The sequence below is a fragment of the Zootoca vivipara genome, chromosome 1, assembly GCF_965207765.1.
Source record: "Zootoca vivipara chromosome 1, rZooViv2.hap1.1, whole genome shotgun sequence".
NCBI lineage: Eukaryota > Metazoa > Chordata > Lepidosauria > Squamata > Lacertidae > Zootoca > Zootoca vivipara.
The window spans coordinates 60694298-60720029 of NC_142582.1; the positions used below are offsets into that span (position 1 = coordinate 60694298).

Sequence of the window (25732 nt, forward strand, 5' to 3'; positions counted from 1 at the left end):
CTTGATAAGAAATGAAAAAAGCTAAAGGGGGGAAAGCCACGGGGTTTCCCCTCCATATCTCATATTCACACATTTCACTTGGCCTATTCATCTGATCTTGTTCCTTTCAAGCTCACCATCAAATTCTGAGATGCTGTAGAAGTGAAATGAGCAGAGAGTGGCATTGAGGAGACATGGGGAAGAGTTGGAATTACTCTATCATTTGACCTTTGCTTTGCTTTGCTGCCTTCTGACAAGGAAATAAGGCTGCCTTTGAAGAGACTGGCATTGTTCAACATATTTCCCCAAGCTTATGGAACACATGCATGATGGATAAATCTACTTGACAATGCTTTGCCCCTTCTGCAACCCTACTACATTGCTGCTATGTTCTAGACAGTAACAACATTATACATTTTGCAATTATGCTGGGGAATGGAGGAACAGCAAGCTCATTTCCTTGGACAGAAACATCTAACACAGGCTTCTTTTTGTTGAGGAACAGATGACAGAGAGTATATGGAGAATGAGCATCCTTGGTCATGCTTACACAAAACAGTTGCATTTGTTTAACAAGGATGAATCCGTAACATGATGTAGCTCCTATTAGGTATGAATCAGTCTATTTCTGGTCTGTATTGATTTCAAACGTGTTCAGTCATCCTAAGTCAATTCTGTCCCATTTCTGCATTAATCTGCATTTTTTTATTTAAAAGTCTGCATGAAATACCGTATGCACCTTTAACATATTTTATCCAAAACTCATGTTTAAATACAAGTTTTTTTTAAATCTCAATCTAATTGCATTTCTAAATGTATTTTATTCTAATATACATCTTAAAACATGTTTTGATACATTTTTGTACCACAAAATTCAGATAAGTATGAAATCTGAATGATAATTATATTCTAATCCAGGTGTTAGTCTGGGATGTGCGGATCTGGTCAGTTTGCACTGGAATCCACAGAAATCTGTTTACTCAATGTATCCTAGAATGTGTACTGTTCACATTCAGCAGACAAGAAGCGGCAGCACTGAATTTATTAGGTGATCCCTAAATAGAAATTGAAATAGTAATATGTTTTATTCATGGTAAAATATTATGTCCATTTTTGGGTACACACAGGTTGCAATATCATGGAAAAAGCAGTATGTAAACCTGAAGGGCATATATCGATATTTCTTATCATTATTCATTTTTAAATGCTCCTTTTTCCTTGTTTAAACGCTTTTATTCCTTGTTTTTTTGTAACTGTTTTAAATTTTTATGCTGTTTTGATTTAAGGTTATACAATAAGTATATGCACTGAAGTACATATTTCCTAAGATACATGAAACTGCAGTAATTAATGAGACTGTGGAGTATCCATCCATAGTCCAGGACAGTTAAATTTATTCCCCTTCCTTCTCCTTTCCCTCTCTGGCATCCCTTCCTTTGGGTAAACCTGTTTCATTTGATAGTGAATATTTTATGCAGCACTGAGCATTTTCCAAACTGTGGTGTCCTAGTTTTTCTATCTCCAGCCCCAAAGCAATGTTTTACATTATGATGCTTTCTTGGGCGAGGGAGAATAGTCTGGAGTTTTGCAAAACTGCAAGAAACAAAAGCACCACCACTCTCTAGGGTTGTGCAGGGAGTCCTGTCTTATTCCTCCTCTTACTTCCTTATTACTTGACAGAATGAAAGCTGATGCTGTGCTGCGAGTGACAGGCATAAAATGGGCAAAGATGCTGTTTATTGGACCAAACTTCCACATGTAAAATGTTCACAAAAACTTCCATTCCATATTGGGCCCACCGGTCATGTAACCCATTGTGGTTCTCAGACAAGCACTAGTATAGGGCACCAACCAAACCATAATGCATAAGGATTCCCCCAGCTTGGCAATCACTACCACTGGCTCCCTCCTTGTTGTCCTTCCACTGGCAGGTGAATTTGTCTTTTCTTGCAGGCCTTTGGGGACTTACTGCTTTTAAGAAAGGGGTTCTTAATACTGTGCTGTACTGGGTTTTTTATTATCATTATCATCTGCATCTTAATATATATGTTAGATATTGTTTTAATTCCATAGTTAGTTTTGACAGTAAACTTTTACACAATTTTAGCTACAGTATGTGTGTTTTATCTATATTTCTTTTAATTTTGTGAGCTGTCTTAAATCCCAGTTTGGGAAATAAGGTGAAAAGATGATGATGATGATAATGATGATGATGATGATGATGATGATGATGATGTGATTTGCTCATATACTTCATGGCATATTTATTTGGTTCAAATGAAATGTTGTTATTTCTCTGTTTGACTCAGAGCTGGTCTTTGTCAAAGGATTCTATGTTCTTTCTCCACTCAATAAAAAAATTCCTTCAGTAGGAATTTTTTTTTGCTTCGACTCAGACCAACACGGCTACCTACCTGTAACTTTCTCCACTCAGTTTCCATATACATTTCAATGTATTTCCACATTATTATTATTTTACCTTAATAACTATATCACTCTATACTAGCCTTCTGCTTGTCACACTTGCCAATAAGGGACCCCAGTGCAATGAAACAGAAAAAGATCAGATGTTTCCAACCAAGTAGCTATTTCATGTAGAATAAGTCTCCCCATGCTTTGCCTATTGTTATTTTCTGACATTATCATCTATGGCAGGCATCCCCAAACTTCGGCCCTCCAAATGTTTTGGACTACAATTCCCATCATCCCCGACCACTGTTCCTGATAGCTAGGGATCATGGGAGTTGTAGGCCAAAACATCTGGAGGGCCGCAGTTTGGGGGTGCCTGATCTACGGCCTTTTGATTCTCAGATTTACCCACCAGATCCTCATATTTTACCTCCTATTGCTACTGACACCACACCACTGTTCTTGCTTCACTATGGTATCATAGGGTAGCTAATGAGCGAGTTGTAGGAGAAAAGCAAATAAAGGCTAGAGAAATGTTGTCCATAGGGAGGGAGTGTAACAAATATGGAGGGGACAATGCAAGGGCCCCATTTAAGATCACCATTCACCACCTCCAAAAGCTGTTGTTAGGGAAGCTTTCTTAGCCAGTTTCACATGGAGGACTTCACTTGCCTCTCAGCCCATGTTTCTTGACTCTGCTAGAGGTCAAAACATGAAGCTTTCTTCATGGATTGGACTTGTCATTTCCTTTGACAAAAGTTTCCTAGACATAACTTGTTTTAGTTTTTCTTAGGGCATATCTTCATCAATAGCTTTGTTTGCAATCCCATGCATCTTAGAGTAAGACCCATAGAGACTTAACATCTGACTCAACGTGCCTAGGATTGCGCTGTTATGTGGGTTTTACTATAAAATCAAAATCCAGTTGCAAGGCACCTTTGTGTTCACTGAAATCTAGTTTCTGATTCAGGGATAGGACTTTTAAACCTTTTATGAAATAGTGGTATATAAATATTTTTCATAAATAAATAATGTGCCCAGGGCAAACTTCCACGAAAGAGGACATGAGTTTCAGATGGGCGTGAAGTTCATAATTTCTCATTTGCAAAACCAAGCACTTCCTGATCTCACCCTGATTTAACAAATGAAGAAGGAGATTTTCAACTTGTGTTCCACATGTGATACTGCCTGGAAAAGCTTCCCTGGCTAATCCTTGACTTCTGTTTCCTTCTATAGAGGCTTCAGTGTGTTCATCTACATTAGCTATAGCAGCTTTGGGAATACACCCTTTCCCTTTATTTGTAGAATGAGCTTTTACAGTAACTGCAAAATAGCAGCATAGAAAGTGAGGCTTCAGCTTGTGCTTATTATGAATTATGAGTGCAGCTCTAAATCCTCTGCAGCATTTACATTACTGCCCTTTGGGGGGAAATGCAGCAGGGTGTGCACTGATCAGCAATCATGCACAGTGACGTGCACGCAGCATAGATGGCAGGTAATGGCTTCTCTCTTCTAAAGGTCTTTTGGGGTATAGGTACACGAGCTGGAGAAAGGCCAGCAATGTCATTAACAATGGTTTTAGCATATGATTTTTACGTCTTTCTCCTGGTGGAGCGAGAGGGCTGTTGCAATGGGAGGGGAAAGCTGTTGCAGTTCCCTAAGGAACGTGCTTCACCTCCAAAACGTTACAAAGCATCAGTTCAGTGGAGGACACAGTAGCACTTAAGGAAGTTGCGGCTGAAGCAAGGCAACCCATTTAATCCACTTACTGAGGTGCTCCCTGTTCTCCACTTGAAGAAGAAACGATGCATGCGTCAAGCAAAAGGAAGCCAGCATAATTCAGAGTCTTTTATGAACTAGGCCAGGGATAGGCAACCTCAGGCCCGTGAGCCGGATGCGGCCCAATCGCCTTTTCAATCTGGCCCACAGACAGAGGGTCCGGGGATCAGCGTGTTTTTACATGAGTAGAATGTGTCCTTTTCTTTAAAATGCATCTCTGGGTTATGTTAGCCGCTTTGAGACTCCTTCGGGTAGTGATAAAGCGGGATATCAAATCCAAACTCTTCTTCTTCTTCATAAAATAAAATATTTGAAAAAGAAGTATCCACTATTACTGCCTTAACTTTTCCACCACAATCTCAGCTTCTCTGTTTCTCATGATCACCTCCAGAGCCCAGGATACAGAGTATTACAGATTGTGCTCCACCAGCAGCCATGTCCCTCATTTAGGAATACAATGCATATTGATTCCTGGTGATGCTTTTAGTTTCCTGCTTGTCTGTGAGCATTAAAGTCAATTTCCAGTTTTACTATTTACTGTCATGGCTCTTAAGATGCATGCCAGTAGATATGTGTTCAATGTAATTTGAGAATAGTTAGGGGCATGTCTATTTCTGTTTTAAGACATTCCTAAGGTTTTTAAATGTATCTCTTAGCTCTCAACATTCTCAGGCAACAAGTGACACATTTCTGTCTCAATGGACCTTAAGGCCCAGGTTGGTGGGAAATAAATTGGGGCATGGCCTGCAGAAGCTGAATGATGACTACGACACCCTTATTTATCCATTGCCTTATATAACAAGGATCTCAAGGCGACTTATGCTAATATAACTAAAATACTAAATGCATTCAATAAACCTTCAGGTAAAAGTTGCCATATTAATTATCCAAAGATTAACATGTTCACACATGTTAGTATGATCATAGTATGATCCACCATTAAAATAAAACAACAAAGCTGTACAGTGCCAGGTAAGAAAACTTCAGCAATAAAATGCCTGAGGATAAAGATTTGACCTGGTGTCAAAATATAGCATTGCTGGCTCCAGGTGAGCTTCGCTGGGGAGAACATACCATAGAGGAGGAGGAACTACTGGAAATATATTAACCTTATGGACTCTGATCAATGGGTGGAGTAGCTACATCTCTACTGGACCATAAAACTGGCCCAATATTACCAACTGGAGCCATTTTATCACAGTCCTGTAATACTTAATGGTTGCCCCGCAGCCCATCATCTCCTGGAATCATAAAGAGTGAAAGCTTTCCTTTCCCACTTTAAAAAAAAAACCCTACTAATTATGTTTCCACTAGCCCTATAGAGACCATCTAGGAAATGTGTTTGAGGTTTCCATTAATAGTTTCTTGCTACAGGGGAAGAAAGCCAAATGTATTATTTGTGGGCATTTTTTCTTTCTTTCTCTTTTTAAGGAATGTCGGTAAGCTTGGGCCAGAATACTCGTTTCAGGGCATTCTTCTCATGGCTTTTTAATGCTTGGGGATGGCAGTCCTCATTCCTTGTGATGCATGTTTACAGGTGCATTGATGAAAAAGAACATGTCATGGGAAAAGCAGAGAACACAGCCACGTGGGCATTATATCATAAACCTATGAGGCCTGGGAATCAAAATTGAATGTAGCACAGTGGCCTTCAGCTGCATTCCAGTGACTGATTTGTATTCCAGAACTTGTGTATCAGAGCCTCAGCCGAGCTCTTGTTCTTTAACCTTTGTCCTCCACAGGGCTACCTTTCTGCTCCCTTATTATCAGCTAGCCTGCCACAGTGGCTCAGACTTACAGAGGAATATTGTGGGTGGGTGGATTCTTAACCCAAGCACTATGATTCTTCAGCTGCATATCTGCAGTGATGTTCTAGCAATTTACTAGTCTGGGACACCTTCAGAACGAGAACAAGTCCTTTTATGTTGCTGTCTAGTAGACAGCATATTTGTTACATAGGTAGTATCTACCATTAAGGAATATATAGGGATCCTCACGTGCATCTCTTTGGAAACTCACCTTGTTATTATTTTCCCTTCCTCTTATATCCTTGTGATTATTTCCTCCTCCACTTCATTCAGTGACACCAAATAAGGGAGTTCTCTGTTTTAAAAGGCAATGTTGGGGAGGAGAGGGAAGAATCTCTATATAGCCTCAAAGAGATGATACCCTTAGTCTCTAAGCGGTGGCGGCGGCAGCAGCAGCAGCTGGATCCCAAATGATTAATGAGCATATGTTCTGTGTGTGAGTGAAGATGTGCAAGCACAGAGCGCAACTAGCTATGGGGACCCTCCAGGGAGAGGTGGGCAGCTCTAGTACGGCATGGTGGTGGGCGGCTTAGACAGAGCTGACTGCACAGAGGCAGCAGCTCTTAATGATGCTGATGTCTTAATCATCACAGCTGCACTGGTGGCCCCTGTGTGAAGATATATTGTGCCCCCGCATTGCTCTGTTGAACAAAGGAGCTAAAATGCTCAGCTTGACCCCTTGGTGTTTAGTGGGTCTTGGAACCCAAAAGGACCGACTGTGCTAAAAGAAAATGCAGGGTGCCAGAGCAAGGAAAGTGGAAGAATAAGATTCCCTTTTAACCCATTGACAGCCACATTCCACTCTCGCGGCTTCACTGCAGCAAAACTTGTTGTAATAAGAACCCGAATTCCATTAAAAATGAAGATATTTATGATTCTGTGCATTCCAGTAGAAACAAATCCTTGGCTTAACTCACGTTTCACAGTAGGATTGGTTGGGAAATTGATTTCCCATCCTGTGTGAAATTGTAAACCTTTGGGGAGCACATCTTATTTTCTTGTTGCAAAAAAACCAAAAAACCAAATGTGGCTTTGAGATTTCCTGTTGAAATGGTAAATGCAGGCTAGGGTTGCCTTCCTTCTCACCCCACCTCATTCCAGCAAGACTACCAGTTTCTTTAATGGTTGTGCAACAGGCAGAAATTTAGCAGATGATGTTTTCCCTGTTACTCCATCCTCATGCTGCAAAAAGTTTCTAAAAACTGCTACATTTCTCACTAATGTACATACCTATTTAGGCAAAGAAGCCCGACAAGTGGGTTGTTGTTGGTTTGAATATAATACAAGGGCTTTAAAGAATTTTTTTTTTGTAATTTAGAATGAACAAAAAACAAAAATCACTTTGGATGTGGTTTGAAAATGGCGGCAGACGTGTTCTGCATTGGAATCATAATGTTGAAAGAGAAACAGCCTCCCTCCATTCGGAGCCCTCAGGCAATCTATAACAAATGTAAAGGATTGTGGCATATATGTACTTTGAAGACTATCTATGGCAACTCGTTGCTCATGACAAACAAGTTCTTTCTTCCTTTTTGTACTTGTCTTCCCATAAGTAGAGTCTAACATTTAGACCCATTTGACCCACATTGTAAGCTACTGCAATTTCTGCTTGTGATGTTGAATCAGGCCATATTCTCCCATGGGGCAGGAAACCAGCATGGCCTGGGGAGGGGGAGGGGCCACCAGGATGGAAGCTAAAATTGGTGACAAAAGCTATACGTTGTTGTGGTTGCTTTCATAGGTCGTAGACTGGAGGCCAGGCAAATTGGAGGAACAGAGCAGGCTCAGTTCCACAGAAGGTGTGAGAGAGGGATACTAGGATATCTACACCCAACATGGTCTCTGGAGCAGAGTGGAGCAGCCAATATATCCACTGTTAGCAGCATCCTAAGGATTACTTCTAAACTACCCAGTATGAGAGACTTTGCTGTTGCCATTCCTCTCTGTAAGGAGACAAGTTTCTTGAATAGCAGTAGGGCCAATGTGGTGCCCTCCAGAGGTTGTTCAACTTCAACATCCATTATCCTTGGCTATCATGCTGCCTTGGGCTGATGGGATTTGTAGTTCAGCAACATCTGGAGGGCCCCATGTTTGCTGGCCATGCTCTAGAATCACTCCCAGTGTTTCCTTCTTGGTACAGAATTAAGGATGCAACCCTAAATACCCTTATGAGAGAAGTCTTAACTATGCTGTTAGACAAATAACAAAGCAGTAAAAGTGCAGAATGGAAGTTGGTGTGATTGGGGAAGCAAAGCAAATGTTTTGAATGTTGCTATTTTGCAGTTGGCAGAAGTTGCTGCTTTGGCATTTGACAAATTGAAATAACATTGAAGAAGAAGCTAAAAAAAAAAGATTGGGCAGAATGACTTTGGATGGAGAGCAGGTGTACCCTACTTGACCTCTGCACTCTGAGTGTACAGGTTCATTGCCGCCTGTCACCCTACTGCATGGTTCTGAACAGCAAGGAACAAGATTTGTAAATTGTTTGAAACAGGGGAACATATACGTCTTAAGAACTCATTGTAGGCAAAAGAAACTGTGGAGGGTGTGGACTGTTTGGGTAGCTAACCTCTAGCAAACTTGAGTAATTCTGCAAGCAGGTGAAGGAGGTGCCTCAAGCTTGCTTTCATCCACTTGGTAAAATGCAACCACAAAAATGATACTACTAAAGAAGTCATTCTCTTACAGAAAGAGATGAGTTTGGGCAGGGCAAGGATGGTGTGTGCACCTATATGTGTTTGTGTGCACACATGTGGCATGCCAAGGATAATTCAGAAAGCCACAAACACCAGTGACTAGAGGACTCTGCTTTCTGTGGCTTCCCCTATACTTTCCTCCTAGAACTGGCATCTGTTTGATATTGATTGGCTGGCAAAATGTCACCAGTGTCCCCACTAATGAGAGGGATGTGTGGGTGGCAGTATGTGGGGGAAGCAGGAGAGGCTATATAACCTGAAAACAAAATGATCTTTCCTGGCTGCTTTGATCACTCAGCTCCCTGCCAGGTAGGATCCTGGATGGCAATAGCACTGATGGGAAGACTTGCTGCTGCTGCTGTTCTGGCTGTCTCTACAAGGCAGGGGATGACAATGTTTTCACTGAGGGGGTCCAGGAAGTTTGTTGTCATTGCCATTGTCACACAGTGAGCCTGAGGTGGTTCTGGGCTGAGCACAGACAGCTTTTTTTGCTGTCAAAACAGAGGCCGATTTTGTGATATAATTTTTGCTTTTCTTTCTGCCCGTGTATGCGTGCTTGCTTTTCTTTGTGGTCTCATACTGTGCAGCCTGAGTTGCATACAATAACAGCCAGTGAAAGGTTTGAGCTGAAAATATAGCTATTTCTGCCATCCTCTCTACAGCTGCATGGGGATGTGTAATCATGCAAAGGTCTCTGGGGTGGGGGCAGGGGGAAGAAGCTCTCTCATATAAAGGTTTGTGTGAGTGCATGTGAGTGCATATTCGCACACATTATTCAATATTTGCTCAGCAACCCTGTGCACAGCTCAGGATGCTTGGGAGGGGAAGCTATGTGTTCATGAGATGGCAAAGGATCTTGCTGCACTGACTTTCTTACAGGGCAGAAAGTGATTCTGGACACAGTGGGGGAAAGGGGGCAACAAAGAACTCCAGCAGTGCTAGGCAGCAGAACAAAACGACTGCTTTAAAACATCACAACATGTGAAAATTGGCCTATGGCATGCTCTGGAAATAGCCATGTATTTGCAGGCTGACATCAGAAATATCAGCAAGGCCTTCTTCTCTGTACAGGGCAATACTTATACCTATATGATGTATAACTACGGCAAAGGATAATAAGGTAGTTTTGCTTTTGAAAGGCGATGGAAGTGTGGCCAAAACATAATCAGGCCTGTAGAATTGACTAGTCCTTCAACTGTACATACTAGCCCACAATGAATGCAACAATGATTGTGGGACCAGGTAGTGAGCATGACTGGAATCATCCTACACAGGTCTTTTCAAGGAACCCACATCACCCAGCCTCTGCATTTCTACTTTAGCACTTAGCCTGAAACCATGGATTGTCTCCTCTCTGTTCATAGGATGCATATCATGATTTTCTCTCTTTTATAAGTTTTTTATTTAAAAAAACCACCAAAGTGCATCCATTTAGAATATGCCAAAAACTCAAATCTCCTAAAAATTGTTTATCCCATAAAAGCTTGCTGGAATAGTAAAGCCTTTAACCTCTTTTTAAATATCTGCAGTGATGAACTTCGGTAGGCTTGTCTGGGTGCTTTTAACCTATGTCAATAATGCTTATTGGGATGGGGCAGGGACACAGTATTAGCATTTTTGGTACTCTAGGTCACCCTTCCCTAACCTGATGCCTTCCATATGTTTTGGACCTCAGCTCTCATCATCCCTGACCACTAACCATGCTTGCTGCAGCTGATGGGAGCTGGAGTCCAACAACATATGGAGGGCACCATTGCTGGGGGAAACTGAACTAGGTGACACACACCACTAAACAACGAAGCTCCTGGGCCTTTCCCCTCTTTTCCTGCTCCTTGACTTCTCCTCTCTTCCTGCCCAGCATTCTTTCACATACTGATTTCCAGTGAAGAACTGTGCAGCCACTTGCCTGCTTCTGAGCCTCTCACCATGTATACCTTGGCTCCCAGTACGTTTCCGAGCACAATTCAAAGTGTTGGTGTTGACCTTTAAAGCCCTAAATGGCCTCGGTCCGGTATACCTGAAGGAGCGTCTCCACCCCCATCGTTCTGCCCGGACACTGAGGTCCAGCTCCGAGGGCCTTCTGGCGGTTCCCTCATTACGAGAAGCCAAGTTACAGGGAACCAGGCAGAGGGCCTTCTCGGTAGTGGCACCCACCCTGTGGAATGCCCTCCCACTAGAGGTCAAAGAGAACAATTACCAGACCTTTAGAAGGCATCTCAAGGCAGCCCTGTTTAGGGAAGCTTTTAATGTTTGATGGATTTTTGTATTTTAGAATTTCTGTTTTTTGGAAGCCGCCCAGAGTGGCTGGGGGAACCCGGCCAGATGGGCGGGGTATAAATAATAAATTATTATTATTATTATTATTATTATTATTATTATTATTGGACACTCTGTGAGCCATGCAGGGGTGCCAACTTGAATAAAATATGGGGGGGGGGCAGGTAAGCCCTTCCCCACATAATCAGCTACATGATGCAGCGCGCACACACCATTTGAATGGCAATGGGCTAGAAAAGGTGTCATTCCTGTGTACTGGTACCCTAGGTTCCCTTTCAGTACAGTGCTTGCAAGAGATGGTAAGATGAATTGCGAAGGAGTCTACAGGGTTTTGAGTTCATGCACAACGTAATCCTCAAACACATTTGATTTAGGAGGGTTTCTTCTCCATCTCTCCCATATTACTCCACCTGGTTTCCACATCTGTTTAAAAAGCTCATTGAGCTTGAACCCAAACATCGTTTCTGCTGCTGCAGCTATAGGCCAAGAAAAGAAACAGGATATGTTGCAACCAAGTCTGTTGAAACCCCACTGGGGAAGAGGGGTAAAGCTAGGTCAGCATAGCTTCATCAATCACTGGAGTGCATTTGGCACAACTTCAGCCAAGGCCTTCCCTTCCCTCACATTCCCTGCTTTCATAGCAGACAGGGCGAGAAAAGTGCAGACTTGACTTTTTGATTGTGCGTGTGCTGTCCTTTGGCTTTTCTCAGAGGCCCTGGATAATAGTGTGCGGTGGTTCTGTTTTCCTTGTACAATGTCACAGATCCTCTTGAGTATTGTCGTTTTGTTTCAACAGCATATACTTATTTTTAATGGAAGGAGAATTACAGTACTGTGGGGTTGGGGGAGCCTGAATGTGGGTGCTTCTGTCAGTATCAGACTGAGGCATTTCAAACATAATACGTTCCTTTCTGTAGTGCTGAAAGGTTAGGAAGACAGACTGCTACTCTTCCAAGCTCCCTCTTTGTTATAGGGCTGCATAGAAGTAAACAAGGTGTGTGTGATGTTTAAAACTTTAATTGGATTTAACTCAGATTTTTGGAATTTATTTTTTATATTGAAAATATAACTCTCCTAAGTGTCTCCAGCATTCATGAATATAGTGATGGAAACAGAATACGACAGCATTAAATGACCTACTGGTTTCCTGTCTGCTAGTGGGCCAAGTTCAAGGTTCTTGTATTGGCAAAAGTCCTGAATAACAAAATCTAGGATACTGAGATAATCTGGGGGGAGCACTATTAGTGGTCCCACATCGACCAGAAGCACGACTCATGCATTCAGTGTTGTGAGCCCAACTCCACAGAATGTCCTCCATTTGTATTTTTCATATTTTTTTCTGTAAGCCACTTTGAAACATTTGATGAAAAGTGTCATATAAATCAGTTTTTTTCAAAAAATGCTTAGGTCTAATGAGAGTTCCTGTCCCTGAGTGGTTTTGGTTACAATTGATGAGGTAAGTTAAAGGAAGGTCAGTGTGGAAAGTTCCCCCAACATTACTGCTGTGGAAGGTATTGTACTGGAGACAGATCTGGGCTCCAGCTCTGGAGAGGCTAATTCTGCTGAGTGTTGTCACAGAGCTGTATGTCAGATGGTTGATTTGCCATGTACTATTGGACAGCTGATTATACTACATGCTGAATTAATAAATCCATTTTGTCAGTTTTCATCACAGCTGCCTGCCTGCAGACCAGGCATTATTTAAAGAGACATGCACTGCAGATAGATGCCATACTTGAACATGTTGGCTCTCTGATTGGTGGCTAAAATGAAAATAGTTGAATGTAATGATGTATTAAGTAGTGATTCTGAGCTGGGACAGCTGTGTAAGTAAGGCTAGAAAGGCTAAACAAAAGCAGAATTTATTATAATTTGTTGTTATAAAATTACATTTTCATGCAGAGGGGTTGTGCTGCTTCACTAGCAATGGAGCTTTGTTATGTTGAACTTTCCTTATTCCAATATATCACAAGCAAGCATCTAACATGTATGGAGGAAGTCTCCTACTTCAGATTACATTTCCCCTCCTATGCTTTTTCAGTCGATTGAGTGATTCCTCAAATGCATGTTGATCATCAACTCAAACATGGCTTGAATCATTTGTAAATTCCCATGAGGTGACAAAGAGTCATCTAATGGTGGGTTGAGGGAGGAGGGATAAATGGCCTTTCCCTGACATTTACAATACTCAGAGATAGTGCTTGGAATTCCAAGCAAAAACCTATTAATTGTATTGGGGCACTCTGTTCCTTTCTGAGTACCAGCTCAAGGGCCTTGTGATTAAATCAGGTGCTGTGCAAGTTGGCCATGAACTAGAGGAGGAGGGTGTGGGAACTAAAATTTGTATCTCAGTGCTTGGGCTGATGCTGGCAATTTCAAATTTACTTTTGCACTCCCTGGCCTGAGTGATTGGAAATGTTACCCAGTTCCCCCAGCCCTTCCTACTGCCTCTGTGGAGAGGACAGCCTTTCAGCTTTCTACTATATAAGGAGGGCCTGCTGGGAGTGAGTGTGAAACAGATGGACAGAATAAGGTAACACTAGCTTCTGTTTCTATCCATTTATGGAGCAAACATTTGCAGTTCCATCTTTTCTCAACTAACTCAGTCACCCAAAAAGTGAGGAAAATGAATGTAAAAGAAATGCATAAGAGCATGCATAAGAGACAGGAATGACATTTGCCTCTTAGAAACATAGGATGGGCTCTGCAGATTATGTTGCGAGTTAGGATATTGGAAATAAAGTGCTGCTTTCTCACCGACATCCATGCACGTGAATTGAGCTTAAAGCAAAGAGAAGCCAGTTCTCCTGGAGGAAAAGGGCTGGAGGTGAGGACATAAGTGAATATTTTGCATTGTTCCTGCTAAGGGAAATGTTGCCTTCGTGTTAGTCTCTTTCATTAGCAGAGTCAGTGAAGCATCTTACTAGCTAATCAACTCCCTGCTTAGACCCTAAAAACCTCTAATTGGCACCTGCAAGGTCATAAAGCAAGTGATATGCCTTTGTGTCCACTTTGAAGTCATTTCTGACCCCTCTCTCCAGCCAAATGCTTTTGCCATGACCTGGACAAAGCCCCTTGCAGAAAAGGGGGACAAAAAACGAATCTGGAATCCTCTCTTGGGGACTGGGATTTGTGTGGCAGATGGATGTGTCTTTTTAACATTATGCAAATGTCACTCCATGATTCTGGTTTACTGCAGGCTCCTGGAGCCTCTCTCCAGCCTAGCAGTTTGAGGCTTGTCTTGCTCTCTGATAATTGTATCTGCATTAAAGCAGCCAGCCCTGCAGGGCTCTACTCTCATCCTTCCTGGCTTGGAGCCAGAAAGCAATATGTGGGTTTCCTGGTGCAAGGAGGCATAAAAGTGGTACCAATCGTTGGCAAAGGTGAGGGAAAGAATGCACAGTTGTATCCCGTACTTAAGATCTGTTTGGTTTTTATTTCAGAGGCTTCATACTGATTGTGTGATTACATGGATTTCCACTGTGTTCTCCTAACCAATCCAGTGATACAATTACTACAGTCTCTGTCTGCCCTATATCATCCACTGGTGTTTCCCTGGAAATGTGAAATCCTGTTCTTAGGCAGACATTCGCTGCTGCGCTGCAGAGATAATTTTGGAAACATGGCTACACTTTAAGCTTTTGATAGAACTACTACACAATGTCTCTGCAATGTTTCTATAGAATGGAGGAAGAGTTGACAATGGCATTGTATCAATTTCCACAGCAATCTGGATAAGGATCGTGTCATTATCCCTGGCTTTCAGTATTTAATTCAGTTACATGGGAAAGCAATAATAAATACAGACAGACATTTCATTTGAGAGAGCAAAGACAAAGGCAGGTGAAATTTATTATCCTCATGTTGTTCTTGCAATTTTAGTGGAGTCTGATTTCCCCTGTTTCCAGGTGGTACAATCCAGAATTGATAGCTATTACAATTTTACCAAATATCTCATGTCACCAATGGGGGATGTAAGTCATAGAGAAATCGTTGACTTGTTGAAGGTCACAAAGAAAGCGGGGGCCAATTCAGGAATGGAAGTACTGTCTGAGTGTTCTGATATAACCACTAGACATGCTGGTTTGGAAGTGTTTTTAGCGTCTATGTTATGTAAGACAGAAATTATTTTCACTCATGAAAATAGACTTTTATTAAAATCAGTCCCTAATGTATCTATCAAACACTGACAGGCAACTTCCTGCTTGTAGCTTATGTTATATTTGGTTTCCTATCTCTGCTTCCCCTTCCCCCTCAAAATAATAATACTGTCATCATCATCATCATCATCACCATCCCCAATGCTACCTTTTGCCCTGTAAACAAAACTTGCCTGCTCCAGCCATATGATGATCAATGGAGGAAGATCAGATCTGCCACTGCTATTGCCATTGCAGTAGCTTCTGAGAAGACTAAATTTCCCAAGAGCCACTAACGCCTGTGTCCTGGAACACTACCAATGCCTCTGGAGAGAGACAGGAGGGAGAGACTTGATTTTTTTATTCTTTCCGTGTTCCTGGCACAGCTGGAACGACATTGCTACTGCTCTAGCTGCTGAGTCTTGTTAAAGGAAAGGGAAGCGAAGGATTATATGACTAAACAGGAATACTTTTGTGTCTTAGATTTTAATCTGAGCTGTAGAAGAATTGGAACCTCATAATGCTATTATTTCTCTGAGGTGAGAAATATGAACTTCTGAAGCTCCTATCCAGCCTAGCAAGCTTATTTGGCATCTCTACCATAAAAGATGGTTTTCAGCACTCCATCCCATTTAGGTGTAGACAGGAAAGAAGCTCAGTGCTTTGCAAACTGAGGCTGGCTTTATTCTTAAGGGCTCTTTGAGTCTCACTTGAGTTTCATTGGACAAAGTAAGTGGGCTGCAAAGTGATACAGCACCGGGGGGGGGGGGGCATGCTTCCCATTCCAGACTCCAAACTTGGTAAGGAAGTGGGTATGGGGAGATTAGCTCCCACTTGAGTGGTGCCCTTGGTTTACTTTCTCCCATTCAGCAAACTGTCTTCCTTTCCTGATGCCAGAAAGTGCTGCACCTCTGGGCAGATAATGTTGTGGTTTGGGCAAATATACTCACTGCCCCAGTACTGAGTGGCAAAGTCAGCAGTGAGAGGCAGACCAATGCCTCTATTTCCCCTTTGGAAGGGAGCTTCGGGATTATGGGGAGGAGTAATGTTTCTGTCACTTATCCTAAAACCAGGAGCCAGTTTCAGGAGGGGCTTGGAAGGAAGGGGACAGTGCTTAGCATTTCCCTTTTACCAACTCCCACCCCAAACATATTTTCTGGATGGGGTGAAAGAAACATTTATACTTTCCTTCCTAGAGCCTAGAGGCCACATTTATTTTAGGAGTATGGTGCCAGGTTTGGAAAAGAAGACCAGGACTCATCACTAGTTCTGATTAAGGCAACAGCCTAAACAATAAATGGAAGAGTGGGAATTTTTCATTTAGCTAGTGCAGTTTTAAAGCTGGAAACCATACTGACATTCACATATGATGTAAAAGCATAAGAAAAGCTCAGGGGTGCTTTGTTTTCTCTTGTATAGTATGAGCGCAAGGGCAGATTCTTATAACCACTTTAGTGAAATGAGTGTCACAGAGTTGGTAGTTAGCAGTGAATTCACAATGGCGCAATGGTCTGCCAGTACGTTTCCAAGCACAATTCAAAGTATTGGTGCTGACCTTTAAAGCCCTAAATGGCCTCGGCCCTGTATACCTGAAGGAGCGTCTCCACCCTCATCGTTCTGCCTGGATACTGAGGTCCAGCTCTGAGGGCCTTCTGGCACTTCTCTCACTGCGAGATATGAGGTTACAGGGAACCAGGCAGAGGGCCTTATCGGTGGTGATGCCCATCCTGTGGAACACCCATCAGATGCCAAGGAAATAAACAGCTGACTTTCAGAAGACATCTGAAGGAAGCCCTGTTTAGGGAATGTTTTAATATTTGATGTTTTATTCTGTTTTTAATCTGTTGGGAGCCACCCAGAGAGGCTGGGGAAACCCAGCCAGATGGGCTGGGCAGGTTATAAATACTTTATTATAATCATCATCATCATCATCATCTGCAGACTTTGTAATCAAATGTCCTGATGACTTACCAAATCGGGACTCAGGTGTCTCTTGGTGCCATAGGGAACCATCATCTGGGCCTCTGGAGAAGCCACTTCGCCATAGATTTAGTGTTCATCACCTTCCTGTACATTTTGTGTGTGCCACTTAACCAGCAAAAGCTAATACAAATTACCTCTGCATGGGCAGGCACCTTTTAATGACTCATGTTGCAGTTTCCTTCGATTCTCTGTTGGAGCTGCTATTACTCAATGAACTCTTTTAAGTTCTGTCATGCTACATTCAACTGCAATCAGTGCTCATGATAAAGTTTTCCTACTACCTTCTTCCCATGAGCAAACTGTTGATCAGACACTTTTTTTCTTGGTTCTTATTTACTTCTACTACATAAATATTATTCAACCCTAATCCAGAATTCTATAAAGTGCCAGGAAAAAACATAGATATTTCTGCAGAATAACTGAGCATTTATTGAGCTTGCTCTGAGCATTATAATATTACTTACACCATCCTGCATTAAACCATCAGAATTGTACACTATAGATGCATGTTCCTTTGTAGATTTTATTTGTAATGATCAACTGCTTTGTTTTTAATATGAAAGTTTCTAGCCCTTGTTATTAAATTGTGGAAGCATGGGATAAGTGTAGCTTGAAAACTCAAGTGAGAGTCTTGTGACAACTTAAAGGCTGACAATCTATTATAGCCTAGGTTTTTGTGGAGTCCACTTTATACAGTTTTTTTAAACTTTAAGGTGCCACAAGATGCTTAGTCTGTTTTCAGGGGGGAGGGGAGACTAGACAGGTACCCCTCTAAAAAGAGGGTGACTTGCTAATGACTGAGAAATAAAAAAGTTAGTATAAGGTAAAGGTAAAGGGACCCCTGACCATTAAATCCAGATGTGACCGACTCTGGGGTTGTGGCAGTCATCTCGCTCTATTGGCTGAGGGAGCTGGCGCAGCATACAGCTTCCAGGTCATGTGGCCAGCATGACAAAGCCGCTTCTGGCGAACCAGAGCAGCACATGGAAACGCAGCTTACCTTCCCGCCAGAGCAGTGCCTATTTGTATACTTGCAATTTGACTTTTCAAAGGGTTGGCAGGAGCTGGGACTTAGCAACAGGAGCTCACCCCGTCGCAGGGATTCGAACCGCCGACCTTCTGATCAGCAAGCCTTAGGCTCTGTGGTTTAACCCACACACCACCCGTGTCCCAAAAAGTTAGTGTAGCTTACAGTAATTAAAAATACAGCATGTAGATCCTAGCAGTGGATTGTTTGTTGCAGAAGGTGAATATTTGCTCTTTTACGCAATATTTGCGGGACCCAGGTGGCGCTGTGGGTTAAACCACAGAGTCTAGGGCTTGCTGATCAGAAGGTCGGCGGTTCGAATCCCTGCAACGGGGTGAGCTCCCGTTGCTCGGTCCCAGCTCCTGCCCACCTAGCAGTTCGAAAGCACATCAAAGTGCAAGTAGATAAATAGGGACCGCTCCGGCGGGAAGGTAAACGGCGTTTCCGTGCGCTGCTCTGGTTCGCCAGAAGCAGCTTTGTCATGCTGGCCACATGACCCGGAAGCTGTCTGCGGACAAACGCCGGCTCCCTCGGCCTATAGAGCGAGATGAGCGCCGCAACCCCAGAGTCGGACACGACTGGACCTGATGGTCAGGGGCCCCTTTACCTTTACCTTTACCTATCCTCCCCCACTTAGTGTCGAAAGTGAATCAGAGAAAAACTGTAACTGAGGCCATTGTCTGAGCAACATAAGCCATAAGCCTCTGTTTTTATGTGCCTGTTCATCTTAAGCTTTTGGACAGTAACTAAGAAGTGCCCTGAGACAGCCCTAGCACCCCATCTCTCACTTTGGTCGGACATGTTGCCACAGCCGTCAACAGCAGGGGTTTTTCAAAGGCAATGTGCTGCAGGCCTTTCTGGAACAAAAAGGGGGGATTATTGGTATGAACATAACACATGTCAGGATCCAGTATCAGAAATACTCCAGGTCTTCTCCACAATGCATAAGGTAGCCTAGATTTTTTTTAAAAAAAATGTGCTTTAGCTGTGGCACAGTACAAGTGGTGATCTCTGTTCTGCCCTGCAGTCAAAGTAACATCCTAACCATGGCAAGTGAAATGGGGAAATCTATACTGTGGTCTAGAGCCAGGCAAGCATCGTACCAGCTTTCCTGCCTTTCTAATTTTGGCCATTAGGAAAGTGTGCCAGAGCCTCTTTGACTCTCTCCAGACCCATGCCAATTGCCCATCCACAGGAAGTTATGACACAATATGCCAGGATGAAGCAGCTATAATAGTACCACCAGTAGCAGCTTCTAAACTGAGTTCAGAGTAGATTCCTTCTGGAGTTGTATCATTCTGCTTCTTGAGAGCCAAGTGCTCAGTCCCTCTAGATTTCCCTCTCAATTCATTGGGCAATGTAATTAGGGCACCAATAGTTTGTTATTACATAAGTGTACCTGCCAATCTGTTGTTCATGGACTGTAAATTCACCCATATAGTGACACTTAGTGAAACAAAATAAAATGGGTATTTGCTAATTTCATGTGCGCAATTAATTAAGGCTTCTGGTTCATCAGAGGAGATTAGCAAATCTGCCTCCATTTTTCCTCTATTCTGAATGTAAGAAGGTATAGTTGGGTTTTACTCAGAATCTGCACATCAGACTTTGAAGCTCTGGGTACCATATGAAAGAAATGTCAGTATTATTAAATGAATGGAGGCTGTTTAAGAGTAAACTCCTCATTCATAAGACTTCAGAAATATGGGATTGTATTCAATGTAGCAGTAAGGAGATTGTCCAATTTCTCCTCCTCCTGTGCACTGAGGTTCTCCCAATGCTCTAGAGCAGATTTGGGGAGGGCGTGACAGGCACATGGTGAGAAGAGAGAGGGGAAAGTGTGGGAGAAATAGTTTTACTTTAGGATTTCTGAATACCACTTTTAGCTTATTTAAGGGGGGAAAGTAGTTATCTTCATAAACATGAGAAGGTTGCTGTAGGCTTGTATTTTTTATTGTTTAATATTGCTATGTGCATGTAAGTGCCCACTAAGGATAGCATTTCATGTATGTGATGTGGGAACACTAACCCATGAAAGCTTTTGCCACAATAAATTTGTAGTTTTTAAGGTGTCATAAGACTCTTTGTTGTTTTTGCTGCAATAGATTACATGTCAACCCCTCTAGAAATAATTTGTGTAAACTTTGCATATCTGAGAAGCAGGCTTGGCTTCAGATTGGGGGGGGGGCAGGGGGGAGGCAGCAGCACCGTAATGGGCTGGAGAAACCGAGCAGCTGCTCAGCTCCCCAACTCATTTCAGGACTGCTGCTGAGTAAGCCCATGAGAGCTTGTAGCATCTCCCAGATTCTCCCTTGAGCTTGTGAGTGGACTTACAAGCACTGCAATGGGCCAGGGACATGAGCACACACACTCTTGGCTCATGGTCTTAGAGGACCACCAACAGGGAAGCTTGCTCACTCACAAACATGACAGAGAGACTGGTGGATGGAGGGCCACAGCCGGTGGAGAAGGTAAGTAGTAGTGGGTACTGGAGGAGCAGGCAAGGTGTCAGCCATGGTAGACCCTCCAGGGATGCCTGCACACAAGCAAATGCCCCAGCAAGGTGTGTCCTAGTGCTGTGGAAGTTAATAACAATATTGTTGTTAATAATGTGTTCATTCATTATTACTAAGCACACATTATTATTTCTATGCCCTGCCATTTCCTGAATTTTTACTTTGTTTTTTGTGTGGTTACTACACCGTGGGAAGTCAGTGGTACTTAAGGGGTGGCGGTGGGTAATAACTGAAGACACACAGTAGTACAGATTCTTAAGGTAGTCTTAAGACACTGATTCTAACAATTCCTTGTGTTTTGCTTTTCTCTTTCAGGTGGAGCGGGAAATAGCCATCCTGAAGTTGATAGAACACCCGCATGTTTTAAAGCTGCACGATGTTTATGAAAATAAAAAATATTTGTAAGTATTATTCACATGCCAAGGGGATGGGATGGGTGTGTGGGAAATGCATTAAGTATCCGTTAACATGGGATGTAGCCCACTAAATGGCTGTACACAGCAGGTGCACAAACCACAAAAATTTCATTTTTATGCTTTCCCAACAAGGTTTTTAACAGTGCCTAAGTAGAGGGGTACATGACCTGGAAGCTGTATACCAGCTCCCTCAGCAAATAACGCGAGATGAGCGCCGCAACTCCAGAGTCGGTCACGACTGGACCTAATGGTCAGGGTTCCCTTTACCTTTACCTTTAAGTAGAGGTGTAGAACTGGTATTCGTACTATGATGTGGTTCTGGTCCCTTTCTTCAGCATGTTTTTAGCATAAAATGTGATACCGTATAAATCCAGCAGGTATTCCTCTAAAAGCAATTGTGTATAGGAGATAGTGATTATCACTGCCAAAGTTGCTTACTGATTTGCGGGGACATCGCTGGCAATACATATCAGTAGAGGAAGTAAAGTAGCTTGGTGGTAGCAGGGATGATGGTAGCAGTGCCTGATTTACGTATACTAAACAAGCTATAGCTTAGGGCCCCACTCTCTTGAGGGGCCTCCAAAATATACTTCTTCTTAATTGTTTTTTAGCTCAACAATTACTTTGACAAAATACATATTTTGTTATATGCAAATGGCTTTAGATACCTATTAGGTCCATAAATTACCATGTAGCATATATTCAACACAAAAAGCAGCGACAATTTTTGTTGTTGACAAAGGACAGCTGGACATATAAAGGGCCCCATTACCTTCAGTAGCTTAGGGCCTCATCAAACCTACATTTGGCCCTGGGTGGTAGCACAGAGTAGGAGCGAGCCACACCTCAGTGGCAGACCACCTGCTTTGTATGCAGAAAGCTCTAGGTTCTGAGAATTATATTTCGACTGTGTCAGACCAACACGGCTACCTACCTGAATATGGAATCAAAAGTTTGCCCTTCTTCATTTTTTATTTTGGCTGCCTCATATTAGATTTAGATTAGGGGAAATAAGCTTCCTTAGGTTTGATGGGGTTACTATGCAATGAACATACAGAGGTTTTTTTCTTTTAGTACAACAGACCAATATACATAGCTGCTCTTTTGGAAAGCAAGTGAAAATTATTCTTTTCAGACTTTAGTGTGCTATACACATACTATGGCTATATCAATAGATGTTCCTCTATGGTATGTATCCTTCCAATTTGTTCTCAGACTGGTGGCTTAAAAATGTTTTTTTCCCTGAAGCCATATAACAAGAAAATTGTTTTGTTTTGTTTTTTAAAAAAGCAATGTTTTTTTTATCAAATAAAATACTGCCCCTTCCAATTGTTCTAAAACTACATACAGAGCCATAACTCAGTGGTCCATATCAGACTCCTGTGTTGCATAAAGAGTGGAGAGGGAGCAATTGTGAAAAAAATTGTCAGGAAAAAATGAGAGGAAGTGAACAGGAAGGAAGGAAGGAACTTTAAGAGGATGGATGTATAGGGCTTCAATAGGTGTTGGGAGGGGCATAAAATGAGGTCAGGAGCTAAAGGTATGTGCAGCCCTGGAACCACAGGTTGCCCATCGGTTATCTAAAGGACAATTTAGATGATTACCAGAACCAAACCAGTGTGTGACTTTTCAAGGCCACTCATTGAGTCTGCCTGCACTAGACTTTGAACTTGGGTTGCCCAACATCAAGTCTAGCAGATCTTGCAACCAATCAGTTTAATAAAGCACTTTGTCATTAAAATCTTTTGAATTTGAATTTGATTATGTCTCTCTTGCTGAAGTGCAATTAAAATCCCATAGTCAGTTGAGATACTGAAGGTTTTTATGAGTGGTGGGGTTTGCTTCTACCAAATAAACCAGCAACTCTGTTCTGCTGTCTTTGCACGAATAATTAATATAGCTTGTCTAGAGTATTTTCACAGTGAGCCAGTGAGTCTGAACCATGGACAGAGTTTCCCAGAGTTTATTAAAAAGAACCCCAAAATATTGAATTTCTTGCCAGACAGACATGCCATATTAATCTTAACTCACTTGTGTATTGCGGGGTGGGGCAATTATTTTTAAATGAGAAAGAGAAAACATATGAGGGAACTAAATGGTGTCTTTTCAAGTTTCTAACTGTATTGCAAGCAAAGGTTATTATTATTATTATTATTATTATTATTAAAGCTTTGCTGGAGGTAGCCCTTTTAATGTCACAACTCTGTCAGGGTATAATAATTGGTAAACCAAGAAAAGAGTGTTGTATGGATGTAATAATCCCATGTGGACCATACAACTGGAACAATGAATTTTTATCCAATAAGATTGTGCCTACAGTTCAAGGGTTGGTTTAGTAGAAGTGGCTGTAATTTATTTTGGCGTGAGAAATTCTCTTCAGCAGTGAACTGTGGCTACCAGCAATCTTTCGTCATAATGCCCATCGCTTTACTGACTACTGCACACATCTCTCTCTCTCTCTCCCTCCCTCCCTCCCCCTTGAGGGCGTGTGTGTACACAGACTGCACACACCACACACACACACACACACACACACACACACAGAGAGAGAGAGAGAGAGAGAGAGAGAGAGAGAGAGAGAGAGAGAGAGAGAGAAAGAGAGGTGTGTGCAGTAGTCAGTAAAGCGATGGGCATTATTATTATTTTGTCACCGACTACATAAAATGTCTTAAAGCAACTTGACAATTGTACATAATTCCTACCTGTGCCCCAAAATTTACTATTTTGAAATCATTATGGTTTCTCCTGTAGGAAACTAATTGTTCTAAGAATGAGTAATTTAGGCCTAGGGGAGTGGTGGGTGGTTGCACAGTAAAACAAAAAACACCAAAACACCATCTTATGTCACAATCAGGAATCAATGTCATATAATTGTGTTCCTCCCAACCCCATATCTTAAAAGGTCAATGAAGTTACATTTATCTTTATATGATTACCACATAGCTACTTTAAAACTGGACTGATCATTTTGAAGTACAGCATTGAAAAGGTGGAAAATACTATTGTTTGCATGAGGTGAAAGCAGAGACCTTTATGACCAGAAATGTTATTTGTTTCATCTGTATCCTCCCTTTCCTACTCAGAGGTCAGAATAGTGTTTTATAGCGCAATCTTAGGCATGTCTACTCAGACATAAGTCCCACCATAGGTATGTATGTATGTATGTATGTATGTATGTATGTATGTATGTATGTATGTATGTATGTATGCATAAAGGTAAAAAAGGTAAAGGACCCCTGGGCAGCTAAGTCCAGTCAAAGGCAATTATGGGGTTGCAGCGCTCATCTTGCTTCAGGCCAAGGGGGCTGGCGTTTGTCCACAGACAACTTTCCGGGTCATGTGGCCAGCATGACTAAACCACTTCTGGCGCAATGGGATCCCGTGACGAGTTCCAGAGCACATGGAAACGCTCTTTAGTTTACCTTCCCGCCATAGTGTTATTTATTACCTTACCTTATGTTTGTATGCAACAACCTTGTAAGGTAGTTTATGCTGAGTGGTGATGATATTCTCAAGGCTTCCTAACAAGCTTTGTAATTGAGCGTAAATTTGAATCAAGATTTCGTATATCCATGCTTATCCACAAAAGCTCATCTCACGGCAGATCTGTACATTGTTAAATTGCCCTAGAACTCTTTGAAGTTGTTTCTACAACAACCTAATCTCGTGTAGTTACTCCTAATCCTGCATAGAATTGCACTTTAAGTAGGCATTGGTAGATCTGTTCATTTCTGCCTTTTTCAGTTTCTCGTTTTTTCCAGTCTTAAGTTCAATTCTCCACATGTCTGTATCAATTTGTGTTCATTATTGTTAATATTTTTTAAAGTCCTCATGAAAATTCATCAGCATTTCAGTCTGAATTTCTCTTAATATACACATTTTTTGTATGGAATTTACCCTAATACACACATTTTTTGCAAAGCAATTTCTCCAAATTATTCTCACTATCATATGCATTTTAATGCACATTTTATCATCGTAATTGCATTGTGAAATTCAATGCCTTAAAAGCCGGCAACACCATTGAATAGTTGTATGGATCCGAGCAGTTCATCCATGACAATCTAAACTACAGTTGCTCCATCTGTAAATTGGGGTTTTAAAAAAGATGTATCTCAGAGAACCTTATCCCAGGATCCTCAGATGAAGAATAGTTGTTGTCAACGTATAAAAAGCTAGCTGTTATGATTAATTATGATAATTTAAGGAAAATTATACTGATTTAGTGGTAAATGTCATTGCTCATTATTAAAACAAAGTTTATAAGACTGGAAATATGGAAAGATAATCAATCAATCAATGAGATTTGGATAATATTAAACAATGCAGGGGAGTGCCAGTGGAGGGATGAAAGGGTTCAAGTAATTTGACAGCACACATGGTTCAAGGGTGGAAGGAGGAATGCTGATGTTACTAAGAAATACAGCACAGCTCATCCCCATCTAATGTGAGTCCCTGGTTACTGCATCACTTTTCCATCAAACTCCTTGCCTTGATGGCAATGCTGGTGGCATGGTTTCTTAGGAATATTATGAATTATGGCTGATATTTTGGATGCCAAAGACTAAGCATAATGCAGCGCTGGGGAATATTTCCTCGATAAATGTTAATTTCACAAATCATGTTTTACTTTGGGTTTATGATTTAATTTGTGACAAGAGGCTTTGGTTGAGTAGATTCCTAATGCAGTCATGAATCAAATC

At 41.8% G+C, this 25732-nt stretch overlaps 1 protein-coding gene across 1 annotated transcript in view; it reads left to right on the top strand.

The window, feature by feature from the left end:
- BRSK2 (BR serine/threonine kinase 2) overlaps positions 1-25732 on the top strand; it is a 377628-nt gene that overhangs the window by 238085 nt on the left and 113811 nt on the right. Inside the window, exon 3 of the mRNA XM_088666107.1 lies at positions 20929-21014. Within this exon, the coding sequence (XP_088522233.1) occupies positions 20929-21014 (86 nt within the window). The remainder of the gene's footprint in view (positions 1-20928; positions 21015-25732) is intronic.